General features: G+C 35.8%; 1 protein-coding gene across 3 annotated transcripts in view; it reads right to left on the bottom strand.

The window, feature by feature from the left end:
- The window catches only part of LOC107228051 (zinc finger protein with KRAB and SCAN domains 8-like), a 490,765-nt gene extending 478,004 nt beyond the window's left edge, over window positions 1-12,761 (bottom strand). Inside the window, exons 1-5 of one of the 3 annotated variants that reach the window (XM_046735782.1) lie at window positions 12,567-12,761; window positions 12,406-12,454; window positions 10,017-10,233; window positions 7,969-8,297; window positions 6,347-6,490 (exon numbers count right to left, since the gene is read on the bottom strand). In XM_046735782.1, coding sequence (XP_046591738.1) covers window positions 6,347-6,490; window positions 7,969-8,292 — 468 coding nt within the window. In that variant the 5' untranslated portion in view covers window positions 8,293-8,297; window positions 10,017-10,233; window positions 12,406-12,454; window positions 12,567-12,761. Of the gene's footprint in view, window positions 1-6,346; window positions 6,491-7,968; window positions 8,298-10,016; window positions 10,234-11,941; window positions 12,043-12,405; window positions 12,455-12,566 lie in introns of those variants that run through there. The other 2 variants (XM_046735783.1, XM_046735784.1) reach the window with 2 other exon arrangements.
- Window positions 12,762-13,986: the final 1,225 nt, after the last annotated feature.

Below are 13,986 nucleotides of genomic sequence, written 5' to 3'. Positions count from 1 at the left end.
GTCATTTCGGAAAAGTTAAAAAATTGTGTTTTTTCGATAATTATCGACGAAACTACCGATATCAACACAGAAAAATCACTTGCTATCGTAGTGAGATTTTACGATAATGACGAATGCAAGGATAGATTTTTGGGGCTGATAAAAGTACAATCCTGCACTGCGAATGATATCTTTACCGCAATCTGCAATTTTTTCAAAGAGAAGAACATTCCGGTGACACATATGATCGGTTTGGCGGCTGACAACGCATCTGTAATGATGGGAAATATCAACGGAGTACAAGCCCGCTTCAAAGCAATAATACCACATCTGTTCGTCCTTGGATGCGTTTGTCATTCATTTCATCTGGGCTCTTCAGCTGCAGCTAAAAAGTTGCCAAGAAGTTTGGAAGATTTGATACGAGCAGTCTATTCTTACTTCTCGCACTGCAGCAATCGATCTGGAAGATTACAAGAGTTTCAGATATTCGTAGAACTGAAACCTCGCAAACTGTTGCACCCGAGTGCAACGCGGTGGTTGTCTCTTCAAGTAAGTGCGTTACATCGGTTGTGTTCAGGAGTGTGCATGTAATTTTGCATTGTCTCGACTGCTTATTTGTTTACTTCTGTACTTTTTCAACCTCAAACTTGGCATTTTTTTCCTCAATCTAGGCTGCTGTTGATCGGGTGTTACAGAATTGGGAAGCTTTGATCCTTTTTTTCACGCACTAGTGCTTCGAAGATGACTTGCCTGCAACGCAAGCGATTTTGAATCAATTAAAAAATCCCATTTTCAAAGTATATTATACTTTTCTCTCTTACATTCTCGAAAGTGTAAATCGATTGAATCGAGAGTTTCAAGCGGAGAAACCGCAACTACATCTTCTTTTGAAAAGAGTTTCCGATTTGTTCCGAAACATTTTGAGGAATTACGTGAAAAAGTAATATCTGGATCGTGTTCCGATTAAAAACATTGAAGTCACTGATCCACGAAATTTCATTGCATTGGAGAAAATATATTTCGGAGCAAAAGCTGAAATATTAATGTCAAACGAAAATATCGATCGAAACGAGTTGCACAACTTCAGAGTGCATCCTTTGGGGTTTTATGTGATGCTCGCGGAACAGATCAAACGAAGGTTTAATTTCGATGACCCGGTTTTATTTTTTGTAAGCTATTTCAATCCGCGCATAGTGTTATATATTATATCAGGGCTGTTTGATATATCAACACTGCGTTGTGAAAAATTGTATTCAAGTATTTTTTATTTGATTTGCAGAATGGGTGGTATTTGAAGGATTTTCAGGGGTGACCGAGAGACGTTTAGGGTTTAGGGGGTGATGACCGTGTCCGTCTGGCAACACCGTCAGAGAAATAAACATCAAAAAATAAGACCAATCGCTACAAAAACAATTTAATACTTCGGGGGAGTGGATAAAAATGAAGTTTACCGATAACTTATCGACTCACAACTATATATACGTAAACATTTCGTGCATCTTTCCCTCTCTTCTCGTTCGTTGCGTTTTAGTACGTTTTCTCGCCACCGTCCAATACGAAATAAAATTTTGGACTGGCAACACTGAGTGGAATAGTCACTAACCAGTCTATTAATTATCTTCGTAATTGTAATAGTAAAATATATATTTATCCTGAAATAAAAAGAAGAAAATAAAGAAAACAAGAAACTTTAACAGTTTATAAATCTAATCAGAACATTTGATTTTAGAAATACAGATAATCTAATCAACATTAATTGTAAAGTAGTATTCCGAAAGTAGCCAGAAAAAATTATGCCGGTTGGGATTGTGCTAGGATCGTATGACAAGATCTTTAAAGCGATTACACAACTTAGATGACATGCCGAGAGTTTGCTGTACAATCAGTAACACTGTCGAAAGCTACAATGTTATTGTCAGATAGTTCAAAGAAGAGAAGCGTATTTATTGCCGAAGCGGAAATTCTTACAGCGCTAGGGCTGTTATACAATTCAACACACCATAGTCGTACTCAAAGTTGAGTACTGCGATGGAAAAGAATCCAACTACCGAATTTCAACTACAAGCAATTTTTTTAACCATTCTAATTATGATAAGAATTGAAGTAACACTATAAAACCAAAACAGCTTAGCTTACAGTTTATTTGCATACATCATATGTTTTGACTAAAAAATTTTATGCACTACGTAATATTACACTATAGCGCATAACAGCCCTGCTTCCTCGGAAGCGAAATGAAGATTTGTTTTTAATTTTTTAGATGAGGTACCTTGCAGCTTATTCGCTTGATAGCTTGAAAATGTACAAAATTGTACGAAGCAAATACTGCAAGACAATTTTGAAGAAGTCCAGAATGTATACGGTAACACCTCGAAAATGGTGTGATGTGGAAAGACTAAAACCCTGAAGGTGATACTCTGCACGTATGGAAATATGACGAAGATGATATGGAGTCAGTATATGGATCGTCGTGATCATTCTGGATGATAAGTAGACATAGCTCGACATACTACGTAACTTGCACATGATTTTCTGAATCTCATTTTCTCAAATTACAACTCATACGAGATATTGGAAAGCAATTTTCGAAATAATCGTCTCTTATTTCACAGGAACTCTGACGCTAAAGGTTGATTGATGCGTCGGGTACACACGCTTGACTTTGAGAGGGCCATCAGCTTGACAGTACACGAAGCAACGCATGTAACATTGTTTAATATAATCATTAGAGTGATCCTTAAAAGGTTCAATTTTGTATCTGAACCAGCTTGCACCTGGATCGGTTGAAAATAATTAAAATTTTTTTTTTTAAATGTCAGCAAGCTAGTTGAACTAGAAAGGATGCCTGTGAGCATAAATTCATTTTGAGTTTCGAATTTGAGCAGGAACCGCTAATAATCACTGACGATGAAAAATCTATGCAAATAATGAATTATTACATCAGCAGTTTAAACAGTATTTCCATCGTAGTGGGGAAATGAGGAAAATATCATAGCTTTGTACGTTGACACTCCTGAAACAATTCAAACTTTGGCAGAAATATTCTTTGAATATTGAAGATAAAATAAAAAGTTGAATCATTTATAATTTAATTACAAATCGATCAGTCGTTATTCCCAATCTACACTCATCATTCATTACTTGAAGTTAGCGATCGATCATCATCGCAGAATATTTTAGTTTATCTCCAATGTTCGAAAAAATTTTCCAATTTTTTTTGCAGCCGATCTGGGGATCATTTCCAGATAAACTTTTTAAAGACCACTCTAATTATATATGATTTTTTTGTTGAACTATTTCTGAAAACATTTTTTGCAAATTTTTGTAACTGATAGGAAGTGGAATAAAAAAGTTGACAAGTAATTATCCTGTATACGTCGATAGTAACATAAATGCGTACTTGTGTTGTATTTCAAAATATTGACTGATCTATTGGGTAATCCTATTCTTTTTAAAGACCATTCTAAAGCTACGTTATTATATCAAATAATGACATCTCTGCGTAAGCAAATATTACTATGGATGATTAACAAGTTTGTAATTGATTTATTATTTGGAATTGATCATACTATTACATGCTCTGATTAGACGTGAAATAGGTTTCTGTTCCGGAATACAATACAGAAATAAAACTACATCGTTACAAATAAATCAGTCTTTGATACCAAAGAATTAATGTTCTGTACATGTTCTTGTCAAAAAAATTTCAGCAATTTGGGACCCCAGACACCATAAATGAAAAAATTTGCATATATGGACGCTCCTGACCGACGAAGTTCCTATGTTGACCACCAGTCAACTCTGCCGTCGACTACAAAGATAGCGGCCACAGTGGTTCACTCTTAAGGCGTCTAGCCACTCTGGAATTTTTTTTTTAATTGGTTGAGGTTAGAAGGTTGAGCCACTGCGGGCGGTCAAACAGCTCATGCAGCTGTCGTATCGTGTCCTTTTATGTGATGAATCATTGTGTTTATTGTGATTTATTGTGTTACCTGAAGTAGTGTAAGAACACTTTTCGGAATTTAAGTCCAGTATTTCTAGTTTCACTAGCGTCAATTAGTATTCGACGTTGAACGCAGAAGCACGTCAAAATATTCTAACAAAAATATAACTAAAAATGTAAGAAAACCAAGCATCTCGACATTATGTGGACGAAAAGGGTTCGAGGAGTCGAAGAAGTCGATCGAGCAGTGTTAAAAGTCATCACCGCCCGGCTAATCAATACGAAATCGAGCCGGAAAAGGCGAGTACGAGTCAATTGGGAAAAAAATTAAAGTCCGATGAAGAAACCGACGTACTGGTTAGTGGGAATTTCTGATACCGTATCATCAAATTTGTGACCGTTTTTTCTGCACTTAGTAACATTGTGAAGTGCAAAAAGTGCGACGGTGACATAACGTTTTCGGAAATGAGTATTCGTGGACTCGGTTTCAAGTTAGTGGTGTCGTGTGACTTGTGTGAACCAACCATAGTCAATTCAAGTCCTCTCATTAATGACAGGGCGTACGACATAAATTGACGAATCGTATTCGCGTTTAGATTATTGCAAATTGGTCAGAAAGGAATCAATAAATTTTGTGGCATCATGGATTTACTGAAAGCCGTATATCACTCGGTTTGCGACACCGTTGTCAAACAAATTCTCACCGCTGCAGAAAATGTGTGCAAAATATCGATGGAAAATGCTGTGAGAGAAAAACAAAAATTAACAGCAGAGATGGAAAAAGGTCCAGGGTTGACTGTTTCTGGCGATGGAACTCGGTGCAAGCGTGGTTTCTCTTCGCACTATGGCGTATCGATGATTATTGGATACTACTCAGGGAAAGTGATCGATGTAATAATTCAATCTTCTTACTGCAAAGCTTGTGAGTATTGGAGTAAAAATCTTGGCACCATTGAATTCGAGCTGTGGAAAGAAGATCATAATGAAGAATGTGTCGCCAATCATGAAGGGTCCGCTGGAAAAATGGAAGTCGCCAGCATAGTGGAAATATTTTCGAGGTCGATGGAGAAATAGCGACGGAGATTCAAAAACGTATAAAGGAATCGTTAATGCCAATCCATACAAAGAAAAAGTGATGAAAAAAGAATGCATAGGTCATGTGCAGAAAAGAATTGACACACGCCTTCGTAAAGTAAAAAAGAAAAAAGCGGTCTTGGTGGCAAATGAAAGCTAACTGACAAGTTAATCAACGAGCCAACAGTATATTACGGTCTCGCTATTCGAAGATTCTCCCATTCGAAAGACGAAATGAAGAATACGATTCGGGCGACATTCATGCATAAAATCTCGACCAATGAAAATTTGCAGCATGACAATTGTCCTCCGGGAATTGATGGGTACTTTAGACGAATATGAGCATAAGAATGCACTAGCTCAAATAGTCCAAGATACCATTCGACCTATTTATGAGGACCTCACTGCAGATGATTTGTTAGAACGGTGCGAAGGAGGCTTCACGCAGAATAATAATAAAAGCGTCAACTCCGTCATCTGGTCAATGGCTCCAAAAACGAATTCCAGCAGTGCAAATATCGTCCAAATTGCCACGTACATTGCTACCAGTACTTTCAACGATGGGTATAAGAGTATTCTTCCGATAATGAATGTTCTAAACCTAACCGTCCGAGATCGCAGCTACAGTTATTGCACTACAGTAGACGATGAGCGCTGCGCTACAGCAGACATTCGCGCTCAAAATGATTCTAAGGAAGCAAGAATAGCACGAAGGGATAGTCAAAAAAGGGCCCAAGACTCTTGATCAGCTGCCGAGGGAGTCGTCTATGGTCCAGGGATCGCTGATTGAAGGTAGGACTCACCAAAATCGCGCCGTCAGCTGAATAACTGCACGGTTACTTTCTTTGGTGATTATCTCGAAACTACATTTTTTGACCTGGGGCCTTCGAGATCTTGGAAACTATCCGTCCGATTGCTTTCAAATTTTAACTGAATATTCTTAGATACATTATCTACAATGTTACGTAGGATTTTTTTTGAAAATTTTTTTTTTCGGCTCACCATAATTTTGCTAATGGTCCAAAAAAAAAGGCTACGCTACATTGTAGTCACACTACTTAAGAATGACTTAAATTTTTTGTTTTTTTTCTCAGATGTACCATAACCGAGTACCAGGTGGGACAAGGACCACGCGTATCGTGTGGAGGACCTCCGCGACAACCAACATCACGGCGCCATTTTTTTAATATTTGCAAATAAAAATTCACAATGTTATTTTTGAAACCCTTTATGATATTAAGTTGAAAGATAAAAATATTCCGGCCCATAGTTTTGAATTTATGAATTAAAAAAAAAAGTGCATTTTTTAGTCCGCCAGGGTGGCCAGACGCCTTAACAAAACCTACTAACCTGATTTTTTTGTTTCAATTCACTTTCCATTTGCAGAAGAGTCCGTTCAGCTTCCAAACAATCCTCGACTAATTCATGCCATGCCAGAAGTATACCGGCACAATGGTAACATAGACGTAGAGGCAGATTGTCTTCTTCAGACACCTAGAATCCACAATTTCATAGTACCATTCTGTGACACAGTTTTATAGTGCAAGAGCCCAGGACCAAAACCATGTCTCATTGCACCAAGAACAAAATTATAAACAATCAATAGTTTAGTTGACCCTAGACCCCACTTGGGGGGTAGTAACCTTCAAAAATCTTGCAAGGTCACAGGGACGATTTCTGCTATGTAAAAAAAAAGCCAGATCATATGACGATATGTCTGACATTGAAGATGTACACCTGGAGACAATGAATCTGAGACGGCACATTTTTTACACAGGACAGTTATGTTGGTAACACAGAGAAACCTACAGCGCCACAGTCAGCCATATTAGAATAGAATATGAGTCAATCTAACACGTCTTTATCCCCGTGGTATTCTGAGGTTAGATCCTTAGGTCATGGGTTATGTTACGTTTATTGAGATTGAGTTTGTTTCGCACTCGGCCGACTGTGGTGCTGTAGGTTTCTCTGTGTTGCCAATATGTCTAGTATAAAAAATTAGTCGTCTCAGATTTATTGTCCCCAGGTGTACATAGGGTTTGTTATTTTATTACTATAAATACTGTTTTCAAACATTGCATCTGCCTTGAGCACATTTCTAAAAATGTCAGAAAATTTAGCCGACTCATATCATTGCAATTAACTTCAAATTTGTTTTAAATCTTTTGTATAGCTAGCGAGATTTCCAAAATACTGTTTTCAATCATTTAGAATCTTGCCTATAATGTTAAAAGCGATAAAAATATTTTGGGACGTATTGATGATTGCAACAATGAAAATGAGTCTGACAGTGACTAAAAGCAGTCACGAAACTGTTATTTTCAATAAACATGTTTTACTCACCCTTCACCCCTGTTTTATTTTGTAATATTTATTTCAAAAGTCCTTCAATTTCAGTTCGATGGTTTCGGGTAACCTTTTCTTTAATCAACATCTAAGAATTTGAGAGGTGCAACTTATTGCGGAGATGTTAATATGGATAGATAAGATTTTTTTTTTTTACCATCGTAAAAATTGTCTAATAGGGCCAGACTCAAATTGTTTTATATCGGTTTATTCTGCATCGGGGCAACTTATTTTATCATGTTGAATAGTTTTCACACATTTTGCAATAATATCGACTGGTAAAAATTTATTACATTTTTTAAATGCTCCCAAAATGTATGGCAAATAGTCTTATCGGAAAATTGATTATTTTGTATCAATTAAACCAAATTTACTTATTCATGACATTTTTTAAAATGCGCTCAAGTCAGATGCAAAACGCAAAATTTCAGAAAAGGTAATTTTGGGCTCAGATTCATCTAAACTATTGATTCTACATGGTTTTACGTGTGGTGCAATGAGACAAAAATGTTAGTCATGGGCTCTAGTACTATTAGCGAACATCGAACATGAAAATGATATTACATGATCATTACTCAACGATTATTATAGGAAGTATTAACGAATGTGGATGATGTTCAATTTACCTGAATTGGCAAATATCGGTGTATCTTATTGTGAAGGTCCTGTTCAAGGCCTTCGCCTTCAAAAATTGGGATCAAATAATCATTGGTATTAGCGCATATCCTACAGATTTCACCCCATGATTTACGTTGATCAATTACAGCGGTAGCGTCAAGTACCTCCATCCCAGCACTAACTGCTAGTTTTTCAGGATTTTCTGAAACCTCAGTTACAACAAAGTATTTGCCACCTTGATTACTGTTGTGTCCTACGACATCAGTCGCGTTCTGAATTATTATTGTTGGATCCTCAAATTTAGCCACCATTTCTACGTGACCAATCTCCATTCTACCTGTACAAAAAAAATTCCAAATTGGTTGTAAGTGATTATCTTATATAGTGAATAATGATAAATTATGTCACTAAGCCTCCAGAAATTATCATTTTGACTGTAATATGGTTATTTGCCAATAATTGATGTGAGTTCTAAGGTATTTTCTCTAGAATACGTTAACGAAGAATATTTTGAAATGGTCGTAGAAAATAGATTTTTTCGAATCCTGTTGAAAATCATTTGTTTTTGCTTGACGCCTGCATTTTATTCCTCTTGCCTGTTATAATTAAGCCACCCTACGCTATATACGCCAAAATAGTACTTCATATTTTCAAATATCAAAATCTGAAACATTTTCTGGAACCGACGTCATGTACGACTTTCGTATGAAACATAAAAAATAAAATAAAATGCTGTTGATGCCTGACAATATAAGAACGGTATCTTGTCATCGGACTTATGTATTATTCTTCTAAAAGCATGAAAATGAGTCAGTACTGGTGCAATAGGTAACATGGGCTGATTATGTATTCCAGAACAATACCATCTTAATCCATAGTGTCAATACGACTGATTGTTAATACATCATGTTTATTGGTTATGACTTGTCACCAAAGTTATGTTTTGTGAGTGTAACTAATGAGAGAGTTATTTTTCTACCAAGTGCCAACTATATATTTTCAATTAAAATGAATCACTGTCTAGCTTAATCTCTGGTGAAATTATTACGCACTAACTCCATGAAAATTATCAGTAAAACCATCATTCCCCAGGGATCCTTTGGGTGTTTTTTATGTGTAACAATAAATAAATTGTCTGTTCCTTCAAAACATAACGATGACTTCATACCCAACAGTTTCAAAAAATACGCAATGATGTATTAAAATAGAGTATAATATTTGTAAATTATAAAGTTGGCACATACCACACCAATGACTCTGAGAACCAAAGGGTGATCATGAATATAACTGCTCATGTGCATTTCTATTTTTAAACCTTAATCACGTACAGGTGCAAATTCATACCAGTCTAATTGAAAATAAAGTGATTTTTTTAAAAAAGGGATTAATTCTAAGGCAGTTTTCACCGATAAAATGATATTTTTCAGTGCTATGCAACATTCCACGAGATTTCTTACCCTTTTGAATTCAAATAATTAAAAAAAAAAAAGAAGTCGATATCGTTCTAATGAATGTGAAGTTATAAACCGTAAAAGTTTCATGATGTAAATTCTTATCTGCGTATATACCTAAGAATACCAAAGATAATGTAATTGAAGGGTTAATATTTGATCAAACCTTATATGTAAGCAGAACTCTGAAGAGTTAATAATATCAAAATGTACTGATGAAAACATTGTAATAAAACGCTTGTGCCATTCTTTTAGCAGTAGTATTTCTGTAAACTAAATTATATTAAAATAAGATAAATACATTGAAATCGAAAAATCAATTCGTCCATGGGGTAAAAAATTTGGCTTAAAGTTTATTTCGATTTTGATAAATAAGAATAGGGAAGTTTTCTTCATCGTTTTTTCTGAATGCGAAATAATGATTGCAGGAGATTTGAACAGACTGTAACTATTTGCACACGTACGATTCAAATGGAACAATACTAAAGTTACGCTTGGAAGTCATGGTTAGAAATCACATCTGAATGCATCTTGAAACTATTGAACAAAGAGAAAGGATATTAGTTACTTGCATTCAAGAGTAATAATAAATAACTTGGAAGCACCTGAGCGATTTTTCGGAGATCAACCAAAGTCAGTGAATATCCGTGACAATAGCCCTCTAATGGTCATTGACATCAGCAGCATTGCTAGTAGATCCTTGCGTGTTGTGGTATTTAGATGACTACAAAAAACTTTCAGTTCATGTACCAATTGCAGTATTTGCACCTTCTTTTTGTGAGTATTACGACTCTACTCAGTTCATTCCTCTGCAAATAATTTCTGAAATTTTGATTATCCCAACTTAATTGAAAATAATTCCAACAGCAAATGGAGAGATCAGTGCAATATTCAACTGCAATTTTACCATTTCTTACTCTGAAACTGCCAGCTAAAATTCGTTTACTTTACAGAAACTAATCAATGGAAACTTCACTGGATAACGAAGCATGTCTGTGCAAAAAGTCTGCTATGCTTGCTTAGATTGTCGTTGAGTTTTTACCTCAAATTTTCGCGGAATAATTTTTGTGCAGCAAATTTACAGTAATAATTGTTTGTTCTTTTGATAGCTTTTGACAGCTTTTGCACAGAATGATTTGCTTGGCTTTTGATAGCAATTGAAGACACACCTTGTTCTAATATTGCTGGCAATACTTTGCAACCAGAGCTGTCTTTTTGCTCCAAAATTCCCATGCATGTTGTTATCCGGGTATTGCCCATTGCATACAGCCATTAAAATTAGGTAATGCAGATCATTATAAAAACTAATTTGCAAGGTAGAAAAAAAACCTAAGGCAGCATGGAAAAATTGTATTGACACCTAATAAAATCCACGTCATATTATTCTTTGAAATTGGACGTTTATAAAACGATATTCAGTTTGGAGGAATACTATTACTGTTTTCCATCACTTACTCATCCCTATGAGATATTCAAAAATTTGAAAAACATTCACTAACCCTGAACTCTTATTAATTTTTAGAATAACTTTTCACATTTTACCCCTAAGCTTGAATATAATTATTCATTTTATCACTTTTATAATTTCTTGCGGGTATTTTAAAAAGATTTAATACATGATCTAAACATTGGATAGACAAAGGAGTTACAGAAAACATAAGATGTAAAACATATGCTAAAACGGCAGTAAATTCCATATAATTTAAGAGTTGGATATTCTATTAAATTGATGAAACGTGACAATTGCAAAAAATGGCTATTACTGATTTTTTTTAAATTCCTACCTGAAATTTGACATCAAAATACGCAAATCTTAAAGTTTGCAGAAGTGAGAAATAAAGAGAAGCTATTTGAAATAGTGCTGTATCATTATTCTGACTGACTTAACCAATTCAGACAGTTTTTTTGCGATTAGTTGATTAGCTAGAGGTCAATGTGTAGATTAATTAACTAGTAAATCGATTAAGCTAGCCTAAAAATTTAATCTGACAATACGAACCAGCCAAGAAAACCGAAAATACAAATGAAGAATAAAATACAAATTATGTTTCAAAAAGTTGATTTTATAAATAAAATGAGTTTTATGATTGTTACGTCTGGCGTAGCGCCACACGTCCCTCCCATTTTTTCCGACCATGAAATGCCTCTACTTGCCAACTCTTCTATGTTCTGTAGAGTACCGTTAAAGTCTTTATCCTGTCCTCCTATTTCCATCTAGCCTTACGACACTCATTACCACCCTTACTCCGCTGATTCTATTCCCTACTATTCTGCTTTCTCACACGATTTCTGCACTCGTATTCTTTCTTCCAAGCGACTTTTATTCTATTTTCCATCAAATACATGTCTAATCCATATCTCATCAAGAATATTTTGAATCTATATCCAACAGGTCAATATCCATTCCATCATTCCAATAAGAAACAGTCAACTCCAATTTCAATATTCAAACAATCCACTTTGTTTAACTACAAATTTGAATTTATCACTATTTCAATAAAGCATTTATACATTCAATCATAAACTTTACTTATATCAGTTCTAACTCCTTCCTCCATTCCCTCACTCGAGCGCAGCTACGAGAACAGACCCAAAGGTAACCGAAACATCACAGGGTTCATAATTGCAAGATGAATATACTTTTCTAGATTTCAGCCATGAATCATAAATTAATAAATTCTGAAGACTCCTCAACTTTCCAACTAAGATCTAAGATTCAAAAAAATACTTCATTTTGTTGATGTTACCAACTTCAAGATGCAACTCATTTATCCGATTCAGTTCTACCTTTCAGAAGGCATTTGAGGTTCTCATTGATCAAATACATGGAAAAATGATCAATTCACACTGTGTGCTGTACATAATATTTTGTCTAATTCTCATGCTCATATGTAGTGTGAATCATGAACGGAAACTATTCAAAACAGAGATATTTGATTAAAAAAAACTCCTTTCTTCCTCAACCATAGGTTAGAAAACTCTGAAACAACTTACCAGCGATATTTGCATCCACAGCTATAGACCAAAAAATTCATCTGAAACTCTGCAAAAGTAAGGTTCGGTAAGCGTTCAAAAGTGTCTGAAATACGTACCGGAATACACATGTCGATATTACATTGATAAGGTATAGAATGTAAACATTTAAGTGAACTCACATTTTTCACAAATGCTATCCATTACGCCTCGGTAGGAATAAAGATCAATTTTGCTCTAATCGTAAAGTTCTTTTTCTTGACAACCAGTGTATAAAGAAGACACAACCGAAAATATTGCAATTGCATTATAATTACAAATTTTACTAAACTGTCCACATCACCGTACCGGCCACAAGTATTACCGGTGCTGTGGTTGCGGCATGGGGTTGGAATTGGTTGCATCTAGCTTCGGTCATGGAGTATATGACGTACTGTGACGTCGGTACGGTAGCTCATGGAAATTTCCGGTTGCTAGACACTGGAATCGATCACACAGCGACAGTTAGACTCGCGTCATTGGATCACCAATTACCGATAAAGTATTAAAATATACCGGACAACGGCCATTCTATCGCTCTAATCAAACGAACCGAGGAAGGAGTAAATTGTTAGATAAAAATTTTAGATTGGCTTACCTTTTGAGAATAATCTGGATATGATGAATTGCAGCGCAGATTGGTGAGAGGGGTTAACGAAATGACTGATTTGGATATATTTTAATAGTTTGATTAACTCGGATTCATTTTATAAGTTCAATATTTCGAGTCACAATAACGGAGTTACTCAATGTAAGATCTTAAATTAATATGACAAAAAGGAGCTGAAAGCTCGCTGGACTTTTGGGCAGAGTAACGTTGTACGAAAAGTTTAAATGCAAAAGGCAAAACGATTTTACCGCGAGACTGTACCGGAACAAGGTGTTGATCGTTGCGCAGAACGATCCCCTTCTTTAGCTTTTGACAACTTTTGCGCACCTTCCCCCTTTTTCTAGGAATTAGAATTAGGGCACGACATCTTCGCCGCATGCACGCCTGTGATCTTAGTTCTTTAGCTATTACTATATTGCAAGCTTTTACATATGGTATGACGCTGTGTTGGTGCTGTGGTGTAGGTGTGGGGTCGTTGCTCTGTAATTTTCCATCTGGCGTGGGCTTTGGTGTTGGGGCAGCAAGCCCACCTTGGCCCCCCGGCTACCGTGCTTCTTCCCCCCTGTGGGCGTTAGGACCCGGGCCGATTTTAGCAGTTATTTCCAAATATGGTAATCGCTGTGCGTATGCGCTAGAGATGACCCATGTTTCGTGGTGTACGTTAGTGCCGTGTACATTTTCTGAGTCACAATGCGCTGAATTCCAGTCGTAGTTTACTTCTTAAATATTCTCACTATCCTGTTCGTTACAAAGTCTATATATTAAGATTGTCATATCGGTTACTTGTCGTTTTGTTAGTTTTATAGAGTGTAGATATATAAAATTGCATATGTATTATAATTGATTACTGTCGTTATTCACCTGGAGTACAATAGCGACTGTTTATGAGACATAGTTGCTATTTGCTTATCATTATTATGATCGCGCTGCTGCGAATATTCTTAGGTGTTTGT

This window comes from Neodiprion lecontei, chromosome 3, assembly GCF_021901455.1.
Source record: "Neodiprion lecontei isolate iyNeoLeco1 chromosome 3, iyNeoLeco1.1, whole genome shotgun sequence".
NCBI lineage: Eukaryota > Metazoa > Arthropoda > Insecta > Hymenoptera > Diprionidae > Neodiprion > Neodiprion lecontei.
This window is presented reverse-complemented; position numbering and strand designations above follow the sequence as displayed.